Source organism: Pogoniulus pusillus, chromosome 7 (genome assembly GCF_015220805.1).
Source record: "Pogoniulus pusillus isolate bPogPus1 chromosome 7, bPogPus1.pri, whole genome shotgun sequence".
Classification (NCBI taxonomy): Eukaryota; Metazoa; Chordata; class Aves; order Piciformes; family Lybiidae; genus Pogoniulus; species Pogoniulus pusillus.
Window position 1 is genome coordinate 13,946,563 of NC_087270.1, and position 22,238 is coordinate 13,968,800.

General features: G+C 41.4%; 1 protein-coding gene across 4 annotated transcripts in view; it reads left to right on the forward strand.

Moving 5' to 3' along the window:
* Window positions 1-22,238, forward strand: part of SPTBN1 (spectrin beta, non-erythrocytic 1) — a 137,569-nt gene that overhangs the window by 63,870 nt on the left and 51,461 nt on the right. For all 4 annotated transcript variants that reach the window (XM_064145977.1, XM_064145978.1, XM_064145979.1 and 1 more), the window contains 2 exons: window positions 16,146-16,297; window positions 21,558-21,731. In XM_064145977.1, coding sequence (XP_064002047.1) covers window positions 16,146-16,297; window positions 21,558-21,731 — 326 coding nt within the window. The remainder of the gene's footprint in view (window positions 1-16,145; window positions 16,298-21,557; window positions 21,732-22,238) is intronic.

Here is a 22,238-nt window from a genome sequence, read left to right on the forward strand (position 1 = left end):
GAAATAAAGTCAAATGTTATTTTCTATTTTCCCTGTTTCAGGACAGTATCTTTATTGCTTATAAACTGTTACCATGGTTTAGGGTTAAATGAGGTCTAAGAAGGTTGTCATTGTTAGAGAAATTAACGAGATTTTGTTAATTCTGTGGCTACTAAAGACAGTATTTTGTCCCAGATTTCTGAAAAAACTCTGAAATCTTTGTCTTCAAAGTTTCCAGAGACCCCCCTTTCCTGGTTGTAAGTTTTGGTACTTAGGAAGATTCAGAAGGCAAGTTAAAAGAGCAAAGGTTAAGGTGTTTTTGCTGAATGGTCAGTGTCGATAAATAAATGTTTAAATTGGATTTGTGTCCTCAGTGAAATAACTGTAAATTGGAAATCTGGGCTGTTGCCTCTGGGTATTTTGTAGTCTGTTCTCTGCAGTTTCTAGTTAGATTATGTTTGTAGTATTTGTTTTTTATCTGCATGCATAAGAAACTAAATTTTAAAGCATAGATAAATCTCTGTCCTCTGGAACTTAGTTTTCTTTTCAAAAAAAGGGCAATTCGGGGGCACTTTTGGCGGTTTTGTAATTGTGAAGCAAGCAAAGTTTGCAAGCAGGTATTTTCACAAGGGACAGTAAAGTGTTTTGAATACCCAGGGGGTGGTTTGTTGCCAGAACAGTAAAGTGATGTGCGTGATGTTCTTAACTGACGCGAATGTCTGTGAGCGCTGCAGAACTGGAAATGCAGCTGCCTATGCTAGCACAGGGAGGAATCCTTTTGTGTTTCTGCGTTGGATGTCTCAAATAAGGCCTGTGCCCCTGACCATCCTAATGTTTTGTAGGCATGTTGTAAGTCTGTCGGAGTACAGGCTTCTATTCCAAATATTTTTCCTATCCAATTGCCCTTAGCTGTGGAAAGTGAGGCGATAAAACTAGGCTGTGGACAGAGATGAAAGTGGTGATAAAAAGCCAGAACAATGGTAGGCTTTCAGTCCAGGATGATTCTTAGATCACTTTTATGATTTCCTCCTTTTTCTTCTTTGTTTGTTTTGTCTTTCTGTTTTCTGTTTGACTGTTAACAATGAAATCCTACCTAAGCTAATTATAAATAGTGAAGAAAATCAAGTTGCAGTCTTGCAGTCTAATTCATAGCATGGTCTTTTCTCATTCCCTGTACTAAACCTCTGTGATACCTCAGCAGATGATGTGGAGTTTGATAAGTGCACCCCTTCTGCTGGGAGGCTGAATTTCGTGTAAGAAAGAGTTTCATTATTAACAGTGATGAAGGAATTTTGTTCCTGTTTAAGTTGAATTGAGAAGTATTAAGTATCAGCAGTTAAGTAGCACGGTATGCCAATGACATACTTTTCCCTTGTATGGAAATGAATTATCTTCATTGAATAGACAGATTTGGGAAAACTGTTAAGAAAGATATTGAGAATTAGTCTTCATTAGCTTTAAGAGCTGTAGAAAAGAAGGTAGAGTAAAAGTGGTTTAGAATTTGTTTTGGTCCTCCCACAAGAAATCAAATCCGGAATTTCATGTGGAAATTTCTATCAGGGGCTTGCAGGTAATGCTCTTGTTCCAAGCGACCTAATGACTCCAAAGATGGAAATTGTTTAGTAAGTGTTAGATAAACATCTCCCCTCCCAATTCGAAAGGAGTCCTTTCAAAGTGAAGGGTCTTTTGTGGAGAGACTAAGAAGCTTGTGCATTACTCTACATCCCAGCATTTCTGAAATTCAGTAGAACAAGACTGAGGTGATGCCTGGTATGCAGAAACAGAGGCTAACATGTGTGCTCCCCACCTGACAGGAGTAAGGATGCTTTGTAAAGGCCCCAAACTCAGCTTTAATCAATGTCATTCACACACTGAGCATAGTTAAAACCCAAAGTAATTCTGGCTCTGCTGTCCTCTGTGGTAGCCTGCATGTAATTAAGGTGCGTATGTAAGCCTAAAATTGCTTGCTGCTCCCAAAAAATGCATATTGCTGAATCTGTGCATTTCTTTCAGAGGAGAAAAGACAAGAGAGATGGTAACCACTCATGCTTGTGACTTTTGATGTAGAGCCTAAGGTCGTGATGGCCGGGAGAGCCCACATTAACACAAAAGATCTTGTACACTTGCTGCTGGAACGAGGGTATCCCAGGCTGAGAGGCTCCTTTGTTGAAAGAGAACTACTGTAGCCAAACTAATATTAACCGGTCTTGTAGCCCTGCTGAATGCTCCACTGTTTCACTTGGAAAGGAGCTTAAAGAAAAAGGCCCTTCAGTTTTGGAGGGGAACAGTACAGTTTAGCAGACATGCAGGCGGTCACTGTGGTGTAGTCTAGGGGCCACGTTTGTGGCTTTTCAAAGGTCTTGTGCAACATTTGGCATTACCAAGTAGCCTTTTACTTGAGATAACTGGAAATGCTGATAATTCCATGTTTAGTCAAGTTTGGGATGTTAATGAGCTGGAACTCTTGAAAGCATAGGCCCATTTACATGGGCATGACAAATACTACACAGGGTCAGTCCTTTGTTGGACAGGTAATTGGCAGAATGCACCACCCTGAATTGTATTCCCTAAGTATGTACTAAGGTTATTGGAGGGTGCAGGAGGTAATACATATGATCTCTCATTTGCAGCTTTTGAATACTTCCTATCTTAGCAAATGGGAAGAGCACCATCCCACATTGCACAGGAATTGTATTTGCTTGCACTTGCAGAGATTGCAAACATCACCACCTTGGATGTTGCCAAAATGGCCAGGTTTCTGAGGATTGTTTTGGGCTTGGAGTTAGTTTTTCTAAGTTTTATTGTCTGTTTTAGTTCTATCAGAAGTGGGTTTTCAGGTAGAATACTCAGAAAGCTACACACCAAAGAGAGAGTGAAGAAAACATGGTAACAAGGTACAAAAATTATCTGTGTTACCATAGCACTTTAAGCACAGGCAATGGGCGGTCTGATGCCTACAAAGGTTACAGAGAGATTTAAGAGTTCATTTGAACAAAATAAATGCTAGCTGCCCAGGTTTTTTCCTGAAAAATACCTCTATAAAGATACCAAACATTAACTTAATGGCTTCGCAAACTCTTCAGAAAACTAGCCAATATCCAGATTCCATTTCTCAGATAATCTCAACCAAGGGGCTTGCTTGTGGGATTTTGTATCTTGGATCTAAGCCTTGCTCCTTCATTCTTCTCAAATAAGAGCTCCTCTTTGGTTTCAGCTTCTTCACATGGATACCATAGGTTTGGTTCAGCCTTCCCTTTCCTGAAAAAAACAAACACTCAAAAGTCTAGTTTTTGGTGCTTATTTTGTCCAGGTAATGTTTCCAGGTTTTGGAAGTACAATCTGATTAAGATTTTTTATTCTGGAGCCAGAAGAAGTGTAGTATCTTTCCACAGTTACTTCCAGGGAAACTGGGCTGACTCTGTTAGTGTGGCAGCCATTTTTTCAGGATATGTTTCTCTTTTCAGCTCTTTCCAGTCTGTCTGTAATCTGCAGAAAGAGACTGATCTGAAATTGCAGATGTGACTGTACTTTGTTTGCAATTGAACATGAGTAAATGTGGAGTGCCTATTAAGTAAAGCTCTGAATAAACAGGGGAGATGTCTAGAAACATCAGATATTGGCTCCATTCTGAAATTCTGACCTTTCTGTTCTCCTCATGCATGAGGAGCTCAATAATTTGGGTTAGACTTACCTTTAAGTAGTTGTTGTCTCATGTTTAAAGTTTAAATTGATGTGGTTCCTTAGGATGGCAGTGTCTTCACCCTCAGTGCAAATCAGTGTGCACACTTGCACCTTTAGTGTCAAAAGTGGCTGCATTGTGCCTCTGCACACCGGGGCTGACAAAAATCTCGGTTATGTGATGTTTTTTAAGTGGGTGAAATCTAATTGGATTGGGACTAATCTCAAGCCCAAAGGAGAAGAAAAAGGGATATTGGTAACTATTCTAGCTGTGACTGTGGGAACTGTGTTCGCTTTTCTAGAGGTGAATTGTACCCTATTCCCTCTCTCTCTTCACAGGCTTCGTTCACTCACAGGAAGGTGTGTTTCACTTTTAACTCAAGGAAGAAATTTTAGACAATTGACAATGCCTGTAGACAATTTCCTGATTGTTTCCTAGGTGACACCTGACTACTGTCACTTCTCCAGGCACACTGATAATCTGTCAGCCTCTAACAGCAGGTGATCGTGCTGGTTGCATTTGGACATGTCTGTTCATAGCTGATGCCCAGGTTCTTAAGGAAGAACCTCACAGAGTGAGACATGAAGTTACGGCACGTTTTTTTAACACATCTGCTGTTATTCATGTTACTAAAAGCTTCTTTCTCTTTCTCCAAATAAATATGTTAATAATGATGCCTGACAGGGTATGATATATAAAATCCCCACCATACAAATCCTTTTTCACTAGAACATTTACTCCTAACAGGGGGTTACACTGATATTTTCCAGCATGTTGATCCTTATGATGATCTGTGCCACTTGAAAGCTGCTTATGTATCCTCTGTGCCTTGGGCCAATCAGTCCCTGCTAAATAAGAGTGGTTGCAAGTTGTCCTGGGGAGCAGACAACACTTAAGGATACCAAATATGTAATATCTTTAACTGTGCAGCATGTCCAGACAGTAGCATCCTCCATAGGGATGGAGTGTAGCCCTGCACTGGCTCCAGAACTGTGCTCTGTGGGCTGGATCCATCACTGGCTATAGCAATACCGAGGAAAAGACCATCTGAGAGGGGACTTTCCCCTATCTTTCCTGAATAACTAAGATGACTGGACTGGCTGGTGTGATCTCCACAGTACCTATTTCAGCAGGCTGTGTGTGTGGGTGTCCTTCACCTCTCCAGTCTCCCTTGGGCATGGCTAATCTCAACCAGTTGTTAGCAGAGTGAATAGTGTATGTTTGTGAACTACCTGATACCAGAACACCTTTTATTTTCTGTGCTGTATAAACCATCTCTTCCTTTGGGTTTAGTTCCTGTTGCCAAGTTTAAAAGCATTTCTCTGGCACCAGCTGCAGGTCACTGTGGACTTCATATTCAGAAGTGTGTTTGTGGAGGTATTTGTTATGCCTAAACATCTTATGTGATACATGCCTGTAAGTTTGGAGACCTGAAAATCAGTGTGTTACCATGGCTTGAGCTTCAAGAACATGCAGATAAAGCACATGTAGTGTGTGTAAGATGTCCTCAACACATTTTCGTGCCAGTGCATACATGTACCTGTGTGACTTGGCCACAAAGATGTCTAAGATGGGTATAAGCACACAAATAGTCTTAGCTCAAAGAGCCTGTTCATTCACGTGTAAGGTAAACATGCAGTAGTTCTGTGCTTAACCAATAGTTCTGTGCTTAACTTACTGTTTTTTAATGGCATTAATGTCACATCAACAGACACTCTGGATCATTAATCAGTTGCTTAGCTTTCAGAAGTTATTGTGCTCTGTGTTTCCTTTATTAATTGCCATATTTAATAGTTTGGGTCTTTTTAAATAAAAACACCCAACACCACCATCACATTATGAGGGAGAAGAAAGCCCAGAATACAGAGTCCACGTGCAGTATGAGTCAGGAGCATCAGTGAAATAACTTTGATCAGGAGTGTTCTGGTGCTTCTCATATTGATTATGCTGATCTGATTATGTTTGAAACTTAGTTTTCTCAGTGTGCTGAAAATGAAAGAAAGAAATTAAGGTGAATTATTCTGTGCTCTCATGGATGGCTTCAACAGAAACTGCACCTTTGTACCCAGGTAGAGCTTTCCAGTTTGCATAGTCAATGCATTTCACAATCAGTACCACTCACAAATCTGCTTTTAAGACTAGAAAAACAAGTGATGTTTTTGGATGAAAATACACACTTGAAGGTGTTCAAAGTATAATTTTACCCAGCTAATTCCTTCAAATTTGTGTCACCTTTTAAATCTCAGACTTTCTGAATTTCAAACAAAAACATTTTTTTTATAGTACTGCTTTGAAAGTTACTACATGGGCAGGAAGTATTGTATGGGAAAGATATATTTTTCCCCTCCACTCTTGCATAACTCCAGAGGCTGAAAATACTTTGCTTAAATGTGCCATGTTGTCCCCCAGGAGCAGACCAGTAAATGCATGACTTTTGGATTGGAATCAAACAGACCAGCAGAAAAATTTTGACATGAGGAATTAGACAGTATGTGCAACTTGTTGTACCTCAGATGTCCCAGGACAGCACGTGTGGCATGGAAGATTTGCTATTATTATTTTTTAACTCACCACATGTATTTGTTAGAAAAAGGACTTTAGTGTACAGAGTGATGACTGGTATGTGTGCAAGCATGGGACAATGTTGCAGTTCAGTTTCCTGGGGCTGTTCTTTAGCAAGTTAGCAGGTGGAGGCATCGATGCTGCAAGTCTCAAAAGACAACAACTCCAAGACTTCAGCTGGAGCTCTGCATGATGGGTTTGCAGATTAGAGCCAGAGAAGATTAGGGCTTTTTCCTTTAATGCTTCTTATTAGCAGTTTGTTTCAAATCTCATTAAAATTCATTACTTTAAAAAACTCTTGTCGTAGAAAGAACTGCATGTTATAAACACCATGGTGCCTTCAGGTATATAGGTGACCTTTATTGTTATCTGCAGTATTTTTCTTGCTGTTACTCACTGAACTTTCACTTTGGGGATTTAGCTAGATCTCAGGCTTGCTGAGCCATGGCCTGGCTTACCTGTGGTGTTCTGGCTTTCATTCAGCAACTTGTCAGCACAGTGCAGTGCATCTGACTCTGCAGTACAGCATGTTATTAACAATAGTAAATGTGTGTGTGACCATGGGAACAGGATGAACTAAACACCTTATTCAGCAGGGCTGTAAAATCAACTCTTATTAATCCCGAATAAACACAGTGTTATTTCTGTGATAATGAAAATTATAGTTTAACAGCAATTACTTATAATGATAGCATCTTTTAGCACTGAGATTTAATATTTTGAAAGGATTAAATGCATTAATGATGTAGTTCTTTATTTTCTATTTATACTTTTCTGTCATTCAAGTGAAATGAGATTTAAACATGAGACCAGCAAAGGTTTGGTATTTCTGTAAGCTCTCTCTCTTTCTTATTGCAATGAATTTTCAAAAAAGCATGGCTGAAACATACTACATGACTTTTCTCTTCATGTAATGTCTCAATTTGTGGCTCAGACTAAAGTGAAGACCTCACAGCTCTCTGAAATCCCTCAGTGGGATTCCATAGGAGTACCACCAGTTCAGTCTTCTGGCCTAGCCTTCTTAAACCTTGCTAAAATTTATAGACTCACTGAATAATTTTGGTTGGAAGAAGAGTTTATTTGGTCCTGTACCCCTGCTTAAAGCATGGTCAACTCGAATGTTAGATAAGGTTGCTTAGAATCAGTCAGGGTTGGAAGAGACCACAAGGATCATCTAGTTCCAACCTCCCTGTCATGGGCAGGGACACCCTACACTAGATCAGTTTGGCCAGAGCCTCACCCAGCTTGGCCTTAAATTCCTCCAGGGATGGGGCTTCAGCCACCTCCCTGGGCAACCCATTCCAGGCTCTCACCACTCTCATGGTAAAGAACTTCCTCCTCATGTCTTCTCTGAACCTACCCACCTCTGCTTTGCTCCATTCCCCCTAGTCCTGTCACTGCCTGAATCCTGCTTAAGGATTTATGCTGCTGAGGTTTGAATACCCCTACAGATGGAGATTCCCACAGCCAATGGGGGGTATCTAGTATGCAAACACCCTCATTTTCACAGCTGCTTTCTTGATATCCCATGAGAAATTCTTCTGACCCCACCCCATGCTTGGCTTTGCTCTCTAAAAGATGGGTTTCAGCATCTGTTTTTCTGTCCTCATGGTGAATGCTGAGTCTTGGAAATGCCCATCCCATTCTGACTCATCTTTGCATAACAGTTGTAACTTCATATTTCCAAATACTGAGATAAGGAGGATCCCAGTCTGGTCACATAGTTGGATTGTAAAAGTAGCAGATTGCTTGTAGTCTTGTGGGAAGTGTTGCACTAACTACAGATGCAGAGGAGAGGGAGGAGTTCTGGAAGGAAAACAGAAATTGAAAAACAGCTCCTCCTTCCTACCCTTGTTTTTCCTCCTATAGAAAAGAGAGAATCCACTGTAGAAATGATCTCATTCTTCTGGGTTTTCTGAATGTAGGACCAAAATAAGATGGCCCTTACATAGTGAAGTACCTGGCCTGTTTTCTGCCTCTGCCAAGCTTTGCTCTCACCCTTGCTAATGCTGCTAATCAGACAGTGGTTTAGGCAAGTGTGGAAAACAACAGCAATCTTCTCCCTCTACTGAATTCCCTGCCACTTATGCTTTATGCTCATGATGGTTTTTTTTTAAGGAAACTGTAAAGACACCACAAGATTGTGTGTGCTTGAAACAGTGCAGTGACCTCAAGTTTTCATTGTTCTTCTGTGGGAATGTCACAGTCAGTGTCCTGGGACAGGCAGATGATTTTTCCATGGTCCTTTTCATTAAGTGGTTTGTCTGTTACACGGAGAGAAAACATGGCAACATGTGCAAACCACTCACATCAAATCAGCCATAAGGCATTTGTGTCCTTTTATATTAAATGCTGACTACACTGGGGTATTTTTTGTGCAGTTTTTAAATGGAGGTGTCAGTGAATGCTATACTGCATGCTTATCAGGCCACAAACTTGTTCCTTTGTTCAACTGTACTTTTGCTGTAAAAATGGTTTTGTAATGTCTTTTTCCCAGTTATATTTTGGAAATAAGGCTTTGGTCCTCTTGAACATTTCTTTCCTAATGGGCTTCAACAGCGTGAGTGGTTATATTGAACACAGGGCAGGTGAAGGCATCTAAAGCTGATGATGAATGTAGGTGTTTTCCTGAGCAGGACTTAAAAGTGTTAAACCATGTTAATCATCCACTAGAAAAGTTGCATTTCTGTGTGGCTGCTTTGCATTTCATACACAGACTGCCCCCAAGAAATCAGCTGGTATCCTCGAGTACCAGAAAAAAAACAGAATGGTTAATGTTTATGAGATGGGCTGTGTGACAGGGTGGTTTCCATTGCTGCGAGCTGGACACGATGCAGCAGATACTTACACAACTTCACATTCCAGTTTTTCTGAGGTTAAGCAAGCAGTTCACATAGCTTGAACCAATGTAGGGAGAACTGAGCACATATTCTCTCTTAATTTGCTTAAATATGTCATCTTCATCTTCTGAATAAATTAGAAAGTTAAACAGGCTGAGTCCTTTCACCAGCTTAATCTGGTAAACCTAGGTAACTTCTGTCTTTCATTTATTTGGTGTGGGAGACTTTACATAGAAACTTTTTGCAAATGAATGTCATCATTCTCCTATGTGAATCTGAAGATGGCTTTCAGGAGGTTTATTTTTTGGTTGCTAACACCGAAATGCCATAAACCTTGTGCAAAAATAGAGACAATGAGGGGACCTGCCTTTCCACACCCTCTAATGCTTGGCTGCTTACTGGACATAGTTTTGTGCATCATTTTACTATGCGAGTGAGGTTTAATGACATCAGAGAGAAAGCAGCAGAACTGTTGGGGTTTTTTTCCCACGTGCTGCATTCTGTAGTTTTCCCTTTTCAGAGCATTTTCAGCAGTGAAAGTAGTCACATGCTGTAATGTTCATTAGAGAAGGGTAGATGTTTAATGGGATTTAGAAGCTGGTCGGTCCTTCCTAGTTAAAGAAACTGAATTACTGAACACACCCCTGAATAGTCTGTGTGCAGCATAGCTGGGAAAGCAGCACAAGGGTTTTGCTCCTAATGAAAATCACCAGCTAAACATGTCAGGAACAAAATCACTTTGCTGCTTTGTCATCTTTCTCACTGGCATTTAAATTATTTTCTAAATCTTGTCCGAGCATGTAAAAGCTTTGGCATGATCTCGCCATTTCTGATGGGAGAGTCACACTACAGACTAGTTTGTGCCATGAAATAACCATAGCAAATACAACCTATTTGCACCAAAACCATCAGGTGCAGTCATTCCTCCATGTTAATCTGTCATGAGATTGAAGTAAAAATTAAGGAGACCCTTTCTTTTTAATATTTGCCTGGTGTTTCTAAGCACCACACTCATATGTATCATGCTCTTTGTATAAGATGTATGCAAGTTTGACTTCTTACAGGTCTGCTAGGCTATCAGGAGCACACAAGAATTGCACACCAGCTGCTGGTAGTCCCCACCCTTCCTCTGAGCATGCAGCCCTCGTTTGAACAGGAAATTTAAGGACCAGCAGTGACCAGCATTGTTACTTTCTCAAAGTGTTACCAGGATGATGAACAAAGGAGCTGAAGTTCTGTCTGATGTACAGGAGTACATTGGAGTCCTTTTGTACAAGCCTGTGCTTAGGCCTGCCTGAAACATCAGAGGTTAGACCTGTATTGGAATTATTTCATGTTCAGTATCACTCTTCTGTTACTATCACAAGTGATTAAGAACATTGCAGCACATCCATTTGTGCTGTTTGCTGATAAAATCTTGTTTGATCACTACATTCTGGTCACAGCGGCTGATCTGCCACTTGCTAAGTCATCTTTCTCAACAAAAGCTTCTGACCACCACTGGAATTTGTGAAATTACAAATATTGCTGTCTGTTTAACTCCATACCCTTGAATCTAGGAGAAAACAGTGATGTCCTGTGCTCTGAAAACCTATAGTCATGGGAATGCTGTCCCATGACAGGAAGCTGTTTTCTCTTTGCATGGTTAACCCAGGTTGTAATCCAGGGATTTCTGGTAGCTGGGGATATTGGATATCAGCAGAAGTAGTGTGTGCCTGGAGCAATGCTCAGCTGCTCTCTGAGTCAGTGTGTTTAGCAGTGTTCTGTGTAGGCTGCACACTGCCTATGTCTGTTACTATAGTGAAAAAATAATTTTATGCTGGGAAAAAGACTTTCAACATGGAAATCAAGCAAGGTGTAAACCTGAAGGTGACAGAGCTTTTAAAACTCATCTTTAGTTTCCCTTACTTGAGATGTTACAGGAATCCACAGACATGGATAACACAGAGTACAAGCCGCCTGTTGAACAGGCTCAGCAGGTGCTTGTCCCGAGGCTGTCCAGCAGTAGTCTGGATGCTTGGTGCTCCTTTCAGCTTTCCTTTTGTGCTCTAATTTCTCTGTTTCCTTCAGCAGCGTCTCAGCTCCTTTCACTGCTTATCTGGTTGTATGCCTTTGTATCCAGGGGCTGGCAGGAGCTGCTGCACACTGAAAGTTGTTTTACTGCTGCTATGCTGGCAGCATCCTGTGCCGAATGTATTTGCCATTCAGTTTGAAATGGAGTCAAGGTCAGTTTGTTGAAAATGTGGTTTGACCAGTATGGAAAAGAGCAGATCGTCTTCAAGCTGTTTTTAGAACAGGCACAGGTAACCTCTGCCACAACAGCAGTTAGTGCTGCGGTCATGTGAAAGGACCACAGCTGATAAGGCTTTCTGGCATATGGGAGCAGCAAGAGAGTCACAGGGGCCCACATTTCTCTCAGCCAGCTCCTGCAGGTCTGCATTTTCCAGGGCAGTTACTGAGGTAAATTCTCCCATTTTTCTGGCACAAGCCTACTGAGTTCACCTCATCAGAGTTGAGCATGTGACAGGAGGGAGAGTAGTATATGTGACCCCCACTCCTGTTGCACCACACTAGGGTTCAGTAACTGATGCCACTGGCTTTACTCTTCAGAAACTTAACTACATTTTTGTTAGGATTTTTCTCATTCAGTTAGTTGACTAAGAAATTCCTCTTCTCAAGTGAGGAAGAGGCTAGATGTCTACTTGTGATCCCATCCAGCCCTGGTTATGTGAATTGCAATGTACAAACTCCCAGTTTATTTACTGAACTCCTAAACAAAGTCAGTCTTTGATTTATCACAATCATAGAGCTGGGGTTTGCAAGCCACCATGTGTTAGTAATATTGTCATGGGGATTTCCGCATAAAGGAAATTTCCTTCCCAGTGTTGCTTCAAGATAAGTTGGATTCTCTATTATCAATACTGCTGTGAGAGCAGCTTCCGTTTTCCTGCTGCACATGTTTTGCATGTTGTGGATTTCTCTTTACCCTTGGGAAACAAATGTTTTCACAAGCTGTAGGACACTTGGAGCTCCACCCATATCCTCTAGTTTTAATCTTCAGAATCTGAAACTGTGTTTTTGAATGTATGAAGGACATTTGTCAAAGCAATCACATGAGGTTCATAAATAGGGCTTTAGGGCCCATTGCTGATGTTACGTCCTTGATGTCCTCACTCATAGATGCACCTGGCCCTTAGCACTGTGTGTGAAAAGTCACAGTTGTGTTCTGTGCTTCGCTGAGCTGTCGGAGCTGTAGGTACTGCTTTTCTCTATGTTACATGTTTCTCTGAACCAAGATTCATTGTTTTTAATCTCTGCATGTTTTACCATGAAACACCAGAGCATAATACTTCAGTTAATCAGTTTGAAAGGGTTGGTAAAAGCATTGCAAAAACCTGCAGTCATTGTGAAATGCCATTTAGAAATAATCTGGAGAGGTTTTAACATGTGTGACTGAGGTTAGTCAACTTTCAAAACAGGCTTGTTTTTACTTTCCCACGTTGTGGGAGCACAACAGGAGTTAAGTGACACAGGTCTTAGAACGGTCGAGCTTTCTCTGACCGACTGTTTCCATCCTTAATATTGTCAGCAAGGAATTAGAGAGCTGTGCTTCGTCTGTGCCAAGTGCATGATAAAGGATGGCCTTCCTGGGTGACTGGCCCATTAGGAACTGAAAGGGCTGCTGTGTTTCCCTGGTGGCATTTTGCTGAGATGAGTTCCTGGTTGTCCCCAAAAGTTGGCAGTGAGCAGAAGGGAGCCTGGCTCTTTGCATTGCCACAGTTTTTTCCCATAGGGCTGGAGGCTACACCCAGGATCTCACTGCTTTTGGCTGTTGTTGCTATGAATTGGAGAAGAGACAGAAAGAAAAGGAAAATCCACTAATGGCTAGAGCAGTGAAGTTGCTGAGGCACGTCAAGACCTAACAGTAGTCAGCACTGAAACCATTGTAACTGTGGTCCCAACAGAGATCTTTACACTTATTCTTATCTGAGCAGGGAGGAGGCCAGCATCACAAAGGATGGGTGGGGATCAGGTGAGAGAAGTGAAGACAAAAGTGAGCGTGGGATGCATGTGGAGGTGAGGAGCCAGAAAAACCAACCAAGCCCTTCAACCTCTTGTAAACAGGAAACAGAGGACCACAGAGAGTGAGAAAGGAGAAACGGGAAGGCAGAAGGGGAGAGGCAGCAACTGTAACTTAAAGTAGACTGAAGAAAACAATAACACCCAGCCAGCAAAAAGCACAGAGGGTCTCTAGCTTCCTTTGGGGAAGAATTTCTTCTTGATGTCCAACCTAAATTTTCTGTGGTGCAACTTGAGGCTGTTTCCTCTTGCCCTGTTGCTTGCTCCTTGGAAGAAGAGACTGACCCCCACTTCACTCCAACCTCCTTTCAGTTGAAGTAAGGTGGTCTCTCTTCAGCCTTTTTCTCCAGGATGAAGAACTCAGTTCCTTCAGCTACTCCTCATAAGACTTGATGAACTTCAGACCAGACTCTTAACTAGCTTCCTTGCCTTTCCTGGACCTGCTGCAGTACCTTAATATCCTTCTTCAAGTGAGGGGCTCAAAACTGAGCATAACATTCAAGGCATGTACCACTAGTGGTTCAACATGGCTATGACCACTGTCCTAGTCCTGCTGGCCACGCTACTCCTGATACTAGTCAGGATGCTGGTAACTTTCTTGTCCACATGAGCATCCCACTAGCTCGTCTTCATCTGGCTGTTGATCAATGTCTTCAGGTGTTTTTTTCTGCTGGGCAACTTTCCAGCCACTCTTTCCCAAGCCTGGAGTATTTGTCTGATCATTGTGGCCCAAGTGTCAGCCAGCACTTGGCTTTGTTGAACCTCATCTTACCAGCCTTTGCTCATTGATCCAGCCTGTCCAGATCCCTCTGTAGAGCCTTCGAGGAGGTCAACATTTACATCTGACTTGGTTCTATCAGCAAATGTTTTGAGGGTGCCCTCAATCCCCTCACCCAGATCAGTGATAAAGTTGTTAAAGAAAACTGGTCCAAGTACTTCAACTAAAAGCAGGCATTACTAGACAAGCAGCTACATGGATACAGCATTCCCAGGAGCTTGCTACTGTTCATGAAATACATGTTTGTTAGTAGACACTGTGTTTAAACCATTACTTGGATAGACATTTCTTGCCACTAATCAGATGCATGGGGTTTTTTTTCATCATGCAGCATTGTCAGGGTCATGGTCAGAGCAGTGGGCTGAGGCTTGGGCAGCTAGGGGAGCCTGTGCTGGTGCTTTTGAGAAACTGTGGTTGACACTGAAAAGCAAGCCACGGTTATTGCTGGTTTCCTGTTCGCTTCCTTTTTCTTAGCAATCCTCTGCTTCATACAGCAGGAGAACCAAACTGTGAATGCATGCAAGGCATACTGCTGTTTTATCACAAACCTCCCCTTCTTCATCTCTCCAAGCCCCATTTTCTTAATTTCACACTTCAGAGACAGGTAAAAGCTGTTGAAAATAGGCCAGTTTCAGTGTGTTCCTCACATGGGTTGCAAGAATAAATTCAGAAATACATAGAAGGAACTGAAATCTTAGGGTGGCGTTTATGTAAGAGTACCAACAGCCACTGAAGTGCTGCTCTGTTTTTCCACTCCCACTGTCAGATGCCTCCTCCTTAGCACTGGTCTACTATATGACTTCTCTTACTCCTTTTATTTGTTTCTCGACTTTCTATCCTCTTCAGCCTCAGTTTCTTTGTCATTCCTTGTCACCAAGATCAGGGTTTTGCTGCTATCCCCAAGGTCCTGTGCATGTGGAGGCTGCCACTGTTTGTGAACATGCTGCGATCATGCTCCCACCATGCTGCACTGTCAGAAAGGGAGCACATCCAACTGTTTGCAAGACAGCATGGATAGTCGGAAACTGTCAGCTGATCTGCACCATTGTTAATGTTTTTTCTGTTTCAGACAACAGAATTTTGAGAATTGGGCACATTACATTTTGGATTAGGATTTACCAATCTCCACATCTTGTTTCTAAACAAGTCAACAATTTTAAATAAACCATTTGAGGCTTAGATGCTCAGCATCTGCTTGTATGTCTAATTTTGGGCTTGGGAGTCCAAATTTAAGCTAAGGTTTGGCTAGTAGTAGCTCCCAGCTCAGTGAATTAGCTTTTTGCTAACAAGGAAAAGCTTCATCTGAAGCCCTTGGCAGAAGAATTTAACCACAGAAGTGTAGAATATTTTCTGTCCGAGAGTTCTCAGCTTGACAGATAGCTCTTAGGAGTTTCTGAATTAATGTGGACTGTAGTGAATCTGTGCTTTTAAGGACTCTCAATGGCAGTGTTTTCATATATAAACAGTTGTGAAAGGCTCTGGGAAGGGAAGGTGGAAAGAACCTGGATATTTTATGGGTTTAAATAAATGCAAATTTACTTCAAATATGCAGTTGTGGAAAAGTTAATTTTAGCATTGTGTAAATACAGTTGGAAGTGTTAAATCTGCAAATGAATATGTAATGAGAAGGGAAAAATGTGAATGGGAAACTTTGGTCTCTGCTCTCTTTTGTATCTGTCTTAATCCAGAGTGACTTTTGGTACTTCAGGGAAAAATGTGAATGGGAAACTTTGGTCTCTGCTCTCTTTTGTATCTGTCTTAATCCAAAGTGACTTTTGGTACTTCAGGGGATCCAGTGCGGATTTGTGTATGCATTTGAAAAGTTGACCTGTTGTTCCAGTGATGGAAGATAACTTTTTTCTCAAACTACTGCACAGTTTGATGAGACCCAAGTGGCATTTACATTGTAGCTGTACAGCAGACCTCTTTACACGTTGAGAAAGCTGCTTATTGGAGTTGCAATCAGTCTACAGTCCATAGCTCAGATTTATTCCATAGGTGCTAATTTAGTGAAATTCTCACTGACCTTAGAAAATGTCATAAAATAGGAAGAATTCTCAGAATTTTCAGAATTTTCAGTGTAAAGTCCCAATTGCTTCTACAGTTTTGCTAAGAAGACACGCCATACCTTTCAGTTAATTAGACATGTTTGAAGAGCACATTTTCATCTAGGTACATGAGTTATTGGTGATTTGTTTTGAGTAACACTGCGTTGCTTTCCTAACAGATGAGCGTGAGGCAGTTCAGAAGAAGACCTTCACAAAGTGGGTTAATTCCCATTTGGCACGTGTGTCATGCAGGATTACAGATCTGTACACTGACCTTCGTGATGGAAGGATGCTCATCAAACTTCTGGAAGTTCTTTCGGGAGAGAGACTTGTAAGTGTTTATTAATATTAATTGTTGGGCTTTTGGTTTGGTTTCAGATGGGTTTTTGGTGAGTCCTTGGCTCATTTGTAGTACAGCAAAACTAAATACTGAGGGTTCAGCACTGAAAATGGATTTGTATGTATTAAAGGAAAGAAGTCTGTTGCTTCAGCCAAATCCATACACCATTCAAGTATCTTCAGTAGGAATCAAAGGCAGCTTCCTTCAGAAGGTCGGTGCTAGTGAAATGCTGAGTGCTTCCATACTTCTTGCTTCTGAATCTGATAGTGCAGCATTCTCCAGCCCCTTGGACGGTCTTGGTAATACTGACTTAGATGTGCTGAGTAGCATAGCTGTGTGGAGACAGCCTGCCAGCCTGAGACCTGGAACATCCCTTCTGCCTTCCCTGGAGCACACTGGAATGTTGTGGAGGACAGCTGGTTGGAGAGGGCCGAGGCCACTCTGGGAAGCATTGCAGTAGTGGTAGCCATGATGTTAACTGCATCACAGGAAATGCTCCTGGACGTACTTGATTTAACTGGTATAGATAGATAGATAAGGCTTAGATTTTATTGGCTGAAGGACTATCTAAAATTAGTTTAAATAAAGGGAGCAAATTCTTTGTGCATGCTGAGAGAGTCCCCTTGATACCAAGATAAGGGAGAGGTGAATAAAAAAATCCCTGTAGAAAAAAAACCCTGCCGCTGGAATGACAGGAAATCTGTGTGTCAGGAAATGACTGGATATCAGTTTTTCTTTCAGTTCTTTAAATGATGGCTGTGCTCTTAACTACCTTATTTGAAACAATCTTTTCAAAGAAATACACGTCTTTAGCTAAGACCTAAGGCTACATGAGGTTGTGACTATGTAATCACCTGTCACCAAGTACTCCTATTAATGGAAGCTCCATGGCTTAGGACTCCAGGTAATGAATTGAACATATGGCCTGCAGTGTAATGTCTGCAGGCAAGGGAGGAAGATTTCCAAAGGCATCTCTGAGGGTCAGGAAACTCTGATGTGCATAGAGGTACCCTGTGTACTGGAGGTGGTACTAAGTGCTTGTCAACTACAGGTTGCCCAAATAGTTTCTCTATATACCAAATAATTTACATCAAGGAAGTATTAGGTGTCACATATTCACTGCAGGTAGCTGATGTTATTCATACAGGAGTAACTGGGACCAGCATGCCTTACTGTGCCACCTCTGTATAAATCTTCATTCATGCCTACCAAGATTTGACTTTCAGAGTCAGATGGTCATGGTGAAGCTCAGGCTAGTCATGTGACTCTTACTGCATGATTTGCTTATATTTTTCACTTCAGGTTTTGGAAGATGCAAATAGAGCTTGGGCAGCTCCTAGGGTGGGGAGAGTGAAGGAGCCACCTGATGTTATGGAGGAGTAATTAATTAATGTGAGATAGAATTTTTCAAAAATGAATATTGTTTATTAATTTTGATATTTAGAAATCTCACCACCCTTCACCACTAATTTTAATAACAATCAGTTCTTTGTGCAGCCATGGAAACTCTATACAGAAGAATAACTATATCTAGAGATAACTTGCAAAAAATATATAAACATTGATTGAACTCACTTGAACTGGAAGAGAAGGTTCCTGTGGTCAGTGTAGTGCTTGTGGTTAATTATACTGCTTGTCCACTAGATGGACTCAAGGAGCTCCTTTCTGCTTATGGCAGAAGGCAATAGGTGAATTACAAGATGCTCACAAAATTATCTCCTGACTTGCAGGGCTAGCTACCGCTTCCAACAGTACCCACATGTTTTCAGGGAATTCTACTACTGTCTTGTTAGCCACTGAGACTTCTGAATCCTCTAGACTTCACAGAGTGCTGGGAAAGGAGGCAGACAATCTCTGACCTTATACCTTGGCTCCTCTGGATGATCTGTGTATGTCCAGGACACTTCCCATCTTGGCAGGAGGCTTTCATGTATAGGCAGGATGTGTTTCAATGTGCAGTCTTAGCACGATGTCACATTGGCTGTGCAGGCCGATCGAGTGGAGGCATTTAGAGCCTTTTCCCAGTAAACTCGAGGTAGTGTAGTTTTCAGGCAAACAAACTCAGAGCATCAGAATTTGTTACTTTGTTGCAGAGCTAGCTTATGGCTTAGCATAGCATAGCAGGATGCAATAAGGCAGTAAGACAGTATACTTCCAGAAACAGAGAGCAATAACAGCAGGTGTGAATGCAGTGGCAGAGCATGTTGTGTTTACCTGCATATCTCTTTTTATCAGTGTAGCCCAAGACTAATGGGCCTTTGGGCACAGAATCACCAATCAGAATGGCAGTTATCCAAGCTTGAGCGTATTAGGTGAAGCCACAGGTTGCTTTGCCCAAATTTGGGAAAAACACAGGCCTTGCACAAGGCAAGCACTAGCTAAGCATGTGTATCTTGTTTACCACAGGATGTAAACAAGTTTGGGCAGGCCAGAGTCCTTAGACCCAATGGCTCCACGTTCTTTGTCTTCTTTCCTGCTGTTGCTTCTCCCCAAAACACAAGGAGGGAGAGCAGAAAAACATGTCTGGGCAAGCCAGTACATGTATAAGCCTATTTTGGCCTACTGCTAGATCTGCACTTGCATCATCCTTTGCGTAGCATGTTGGCAGCTGCCTGCACCACTACAGATTCTTTTTGTAGCTTCGTTATCTCAGGATGGACGACAGCAGTCTCTGTTTGAACAGTACATTCCACCACGCCTTCCTCTGCAAACAAGAATGCAGATAAAGAAATGCACCAAATCTTGAGACAATTACACACACAGAAAATTATTCCAGGAGGATCAGCACGTAGCATCCACTTGCTAGTGCTCTCTAGCTTTTTGGAAATTATTTTAGCTAACATTAATTAGATTCTGACATCTCTATGATACCTAAGCAGGAATCTAAGGGATAGTATCTTGTGCAGAAAGCTTAAAATCAAGACAAGACACATCAAATTGTAAGAAACCAACAAACAAATGCAGAAACTAGCCTAGAGAATGATTTTAGGATGGTGTGTTTGCTGATGCTTTAGAACAAATGGAAATTGTTTTCTGACTTTTGAAACTGGGATTCAGATTCTGAAACTGGAGCCACGTGCCTGTGAAGCAGTGTCTTGAATGTGGGATGCTAATCAGGGGAGCAGGACCGCTCTTTGCCCCTTGTAAGACCTCATTTGTACAAACCCTGCGTTTTCCAAAAGTTTGTTGTAACTTCTGATGATGAAAAGCCCAAAATCTTGAATGTCTGTTGGAGAAACTTAAAATCAGAGCATTTAATAAGGGCAACATCTACATCTTCATGTCTTTGCTCATCTTTATTCCTAATTCCAGTGTTTAGCCCTTACTACATAAGGTCTTCTGTACAGCACAGTGTTTGAAAAGAAAGTGATGGTATGCAGTAGTCTCACTGAGCAAAGAAGAAAATAATATGGTCAGTATGAAAAGACAGTTGTAAATTTGTGTGATTTCACTATTTATCACCTTCTCCTAAACAAAAATAAAGCTGAAAATTGTTTTCAGCATAAAATTAAGCATCCCACTCAGTTTTTTCCATAATTGTATAAAGGATTAGAAAGTTCCTTACAATTCCTGAGTATTTAAAGGTCAAACTGTTTAAGCAGATTCCATGTAGTGAGTTTTGTCACATCTTTTGTTGGAGAAAGGAAGGTGTTGATGATAACATGCATACAAAGACTCAGAGTTTCAGTAAATACAGTAAGCGGTGCATTCGGCGTGCTTTATTTTCTCTGGTTAATATCTGGATCTATTAACCCAGCAAAGGTGAAAGTTGCACCTTTCTCTATCTCGTCTGGAGACTGTGCAGGAGAGAGTGGCAAGCACAGAATGGTGGGTTAAAGTGTGCAGAGGGACAGAAGAATGGAAATTTCTACCTTCTTGAGATGCCAGACTTTTTTTTTCCTGGTGACATCTGAAGTGCCTTCTCAGATCACTAATAAATCATAGTTTGAACAGACATAAATGACACTGCTAGTTAGCTGTCACAGCTGCAGTAGGGAAAATTTCTGAGCCAGAAAGTGCACCTAGTGCTGCAGTGCTAGCAAAACATGTCAGCCTGCTCCTACTCTACAAAGAGCAGTGTTCTGTTCGGGTTTACTCTGTGTGCTCTTCTGCTTCATGAACAGGCTTTGTGATTCTGGGAATAAAAATCCTCCCAGTAACCTGAAGGTTGTGTTTCCTGGGTTCTTAATTAGAGAGTATGTAGTCATACGGTGTGGGTTGGAGCAGACACTAAATAACTAAACAAAACAACTATCGTGAATGGTGTTAGTTCTGTGACTTTGGGGCTGAGGCTTCTGCAAACAAGAAAAGAGCTTTTAGCGTAATTTTCAGCTCAGTAACTTGAGTCATTAGAGGCAGTGCAGGTTCTGCTGAGGTAAATGAGAAGGGCAGCATCAAGGCAGAAAGAACAGTCAAGTATACTACTGCATGGCCACAGAGTCGTTCTTATGTTTTGGGAACATCACCATAGAAGTGAGCACACCTTGTAAAGCTGCTTTTGGGCTCTCAGGTGTGGTAATGGTCTGGAGCACAACCTTAGGCCTCTGCCTTCCTCTACTGCTGGGTACACTCCCTTTCCCACCCCAAGAAGAGCCTTCCTACATGTGTTTTGCAAGATTAAATTAAACCTGTGGTCCAAATTACGAGCAATTCTGGGTGATGGATGGATCCAGGAAAGGATTGATCCTGGATTGTCCCCACTGACAGCAAGGGTCAGCCAACCATGTTACCTTCCTCTTGATCCCGCTCCCACTATGGCTCTTCATCCTATGCAGATGTGTTTGAGGTGCACGATACATGCATAGAGGGTGTATGTGCAATTTGTGTTGTAATCCTTGCCTGCTGAACAAAGTTGCTGTCGTTTTACTCAGGTTTACAGCAGACTTGTTTGTGCTGTTAATACATTAATTATTTTTTTCATTTGCATTGGGCTTTCTTCTCCTTTGAATAAATGTATCTTACTTCAGTTACCTTCCAGCTAATAAAATTAATGTACTAAGCAGAAAAAAAAGGAAGGAAGGAAGCAGGCAAAATACTCTGAAACGCAAATGAAAATGATGCTCAGTGTGTGTGACTCAGGTCTAGGACGTTGGCATGTCCATCATGGGTTTGATGCACTACCTTTATCCTTGTGCAAATGCTCCATAAGATGCAAGGAACACAGCTGCTGTTCTGAAATGTTAACAAGCCCTTTATATTTTCCTTCCCATCTACAGTAATACATGCTTTTCTTCTCCCTTTTCCTTTCTAGCCTAAACCAACCAAGGGAAGGATGCGCATCCATTGCCTGGAGAATGTTGATAAAGCCCTCCAGTTCCTGAAAGAGCAAAGAGTGCACCTGGAAAACATGGGTTCTCATGATATTGTGGATGGGAATCACAGGCTGACACTTGGCCTTATATGGACTATTATCCTGAGATTCCAGGTAAAGATGTACAAATACACAGATATACACAAATCTGAGTGTTCTCTGTGTGCTTCAGCTAAAAGCACTGGAAAGTGCTTTTGCAGAAAGTGTAATAAATTTATATAGTGGAGATAGAAAGTTTAACAAATAACATAGTAATAAATATTCAATAAATTTAACATTCTCTTAATTTTGTTTTAGCTCAGTGTTTTCGATCTGCCTAACTTTCAGTGGCAGTAGCGGAACTTCACTGAAGCTACAATGTTGTTTAAAATATATGTGTGTGTGTATATATAACTATATCCATAAAAAGAGATAGATTTCTACATATAAAGTAGATAGTGGTTTCCTGTTGGGTTACTTTTGCCTTTTGGGTTTTTTTGTTTGTTAGTTTTTACTCCTCTTTGTGAAAACTGGCTAGCAGCCTATAATCAGTAATGTGTATAGTTGTGATACTGCTCAGGGCAGATTCCAAGCTTGAAGTTCCAAACCCATGAAACTCCTGGTTAACTTTGCTAGTGGATC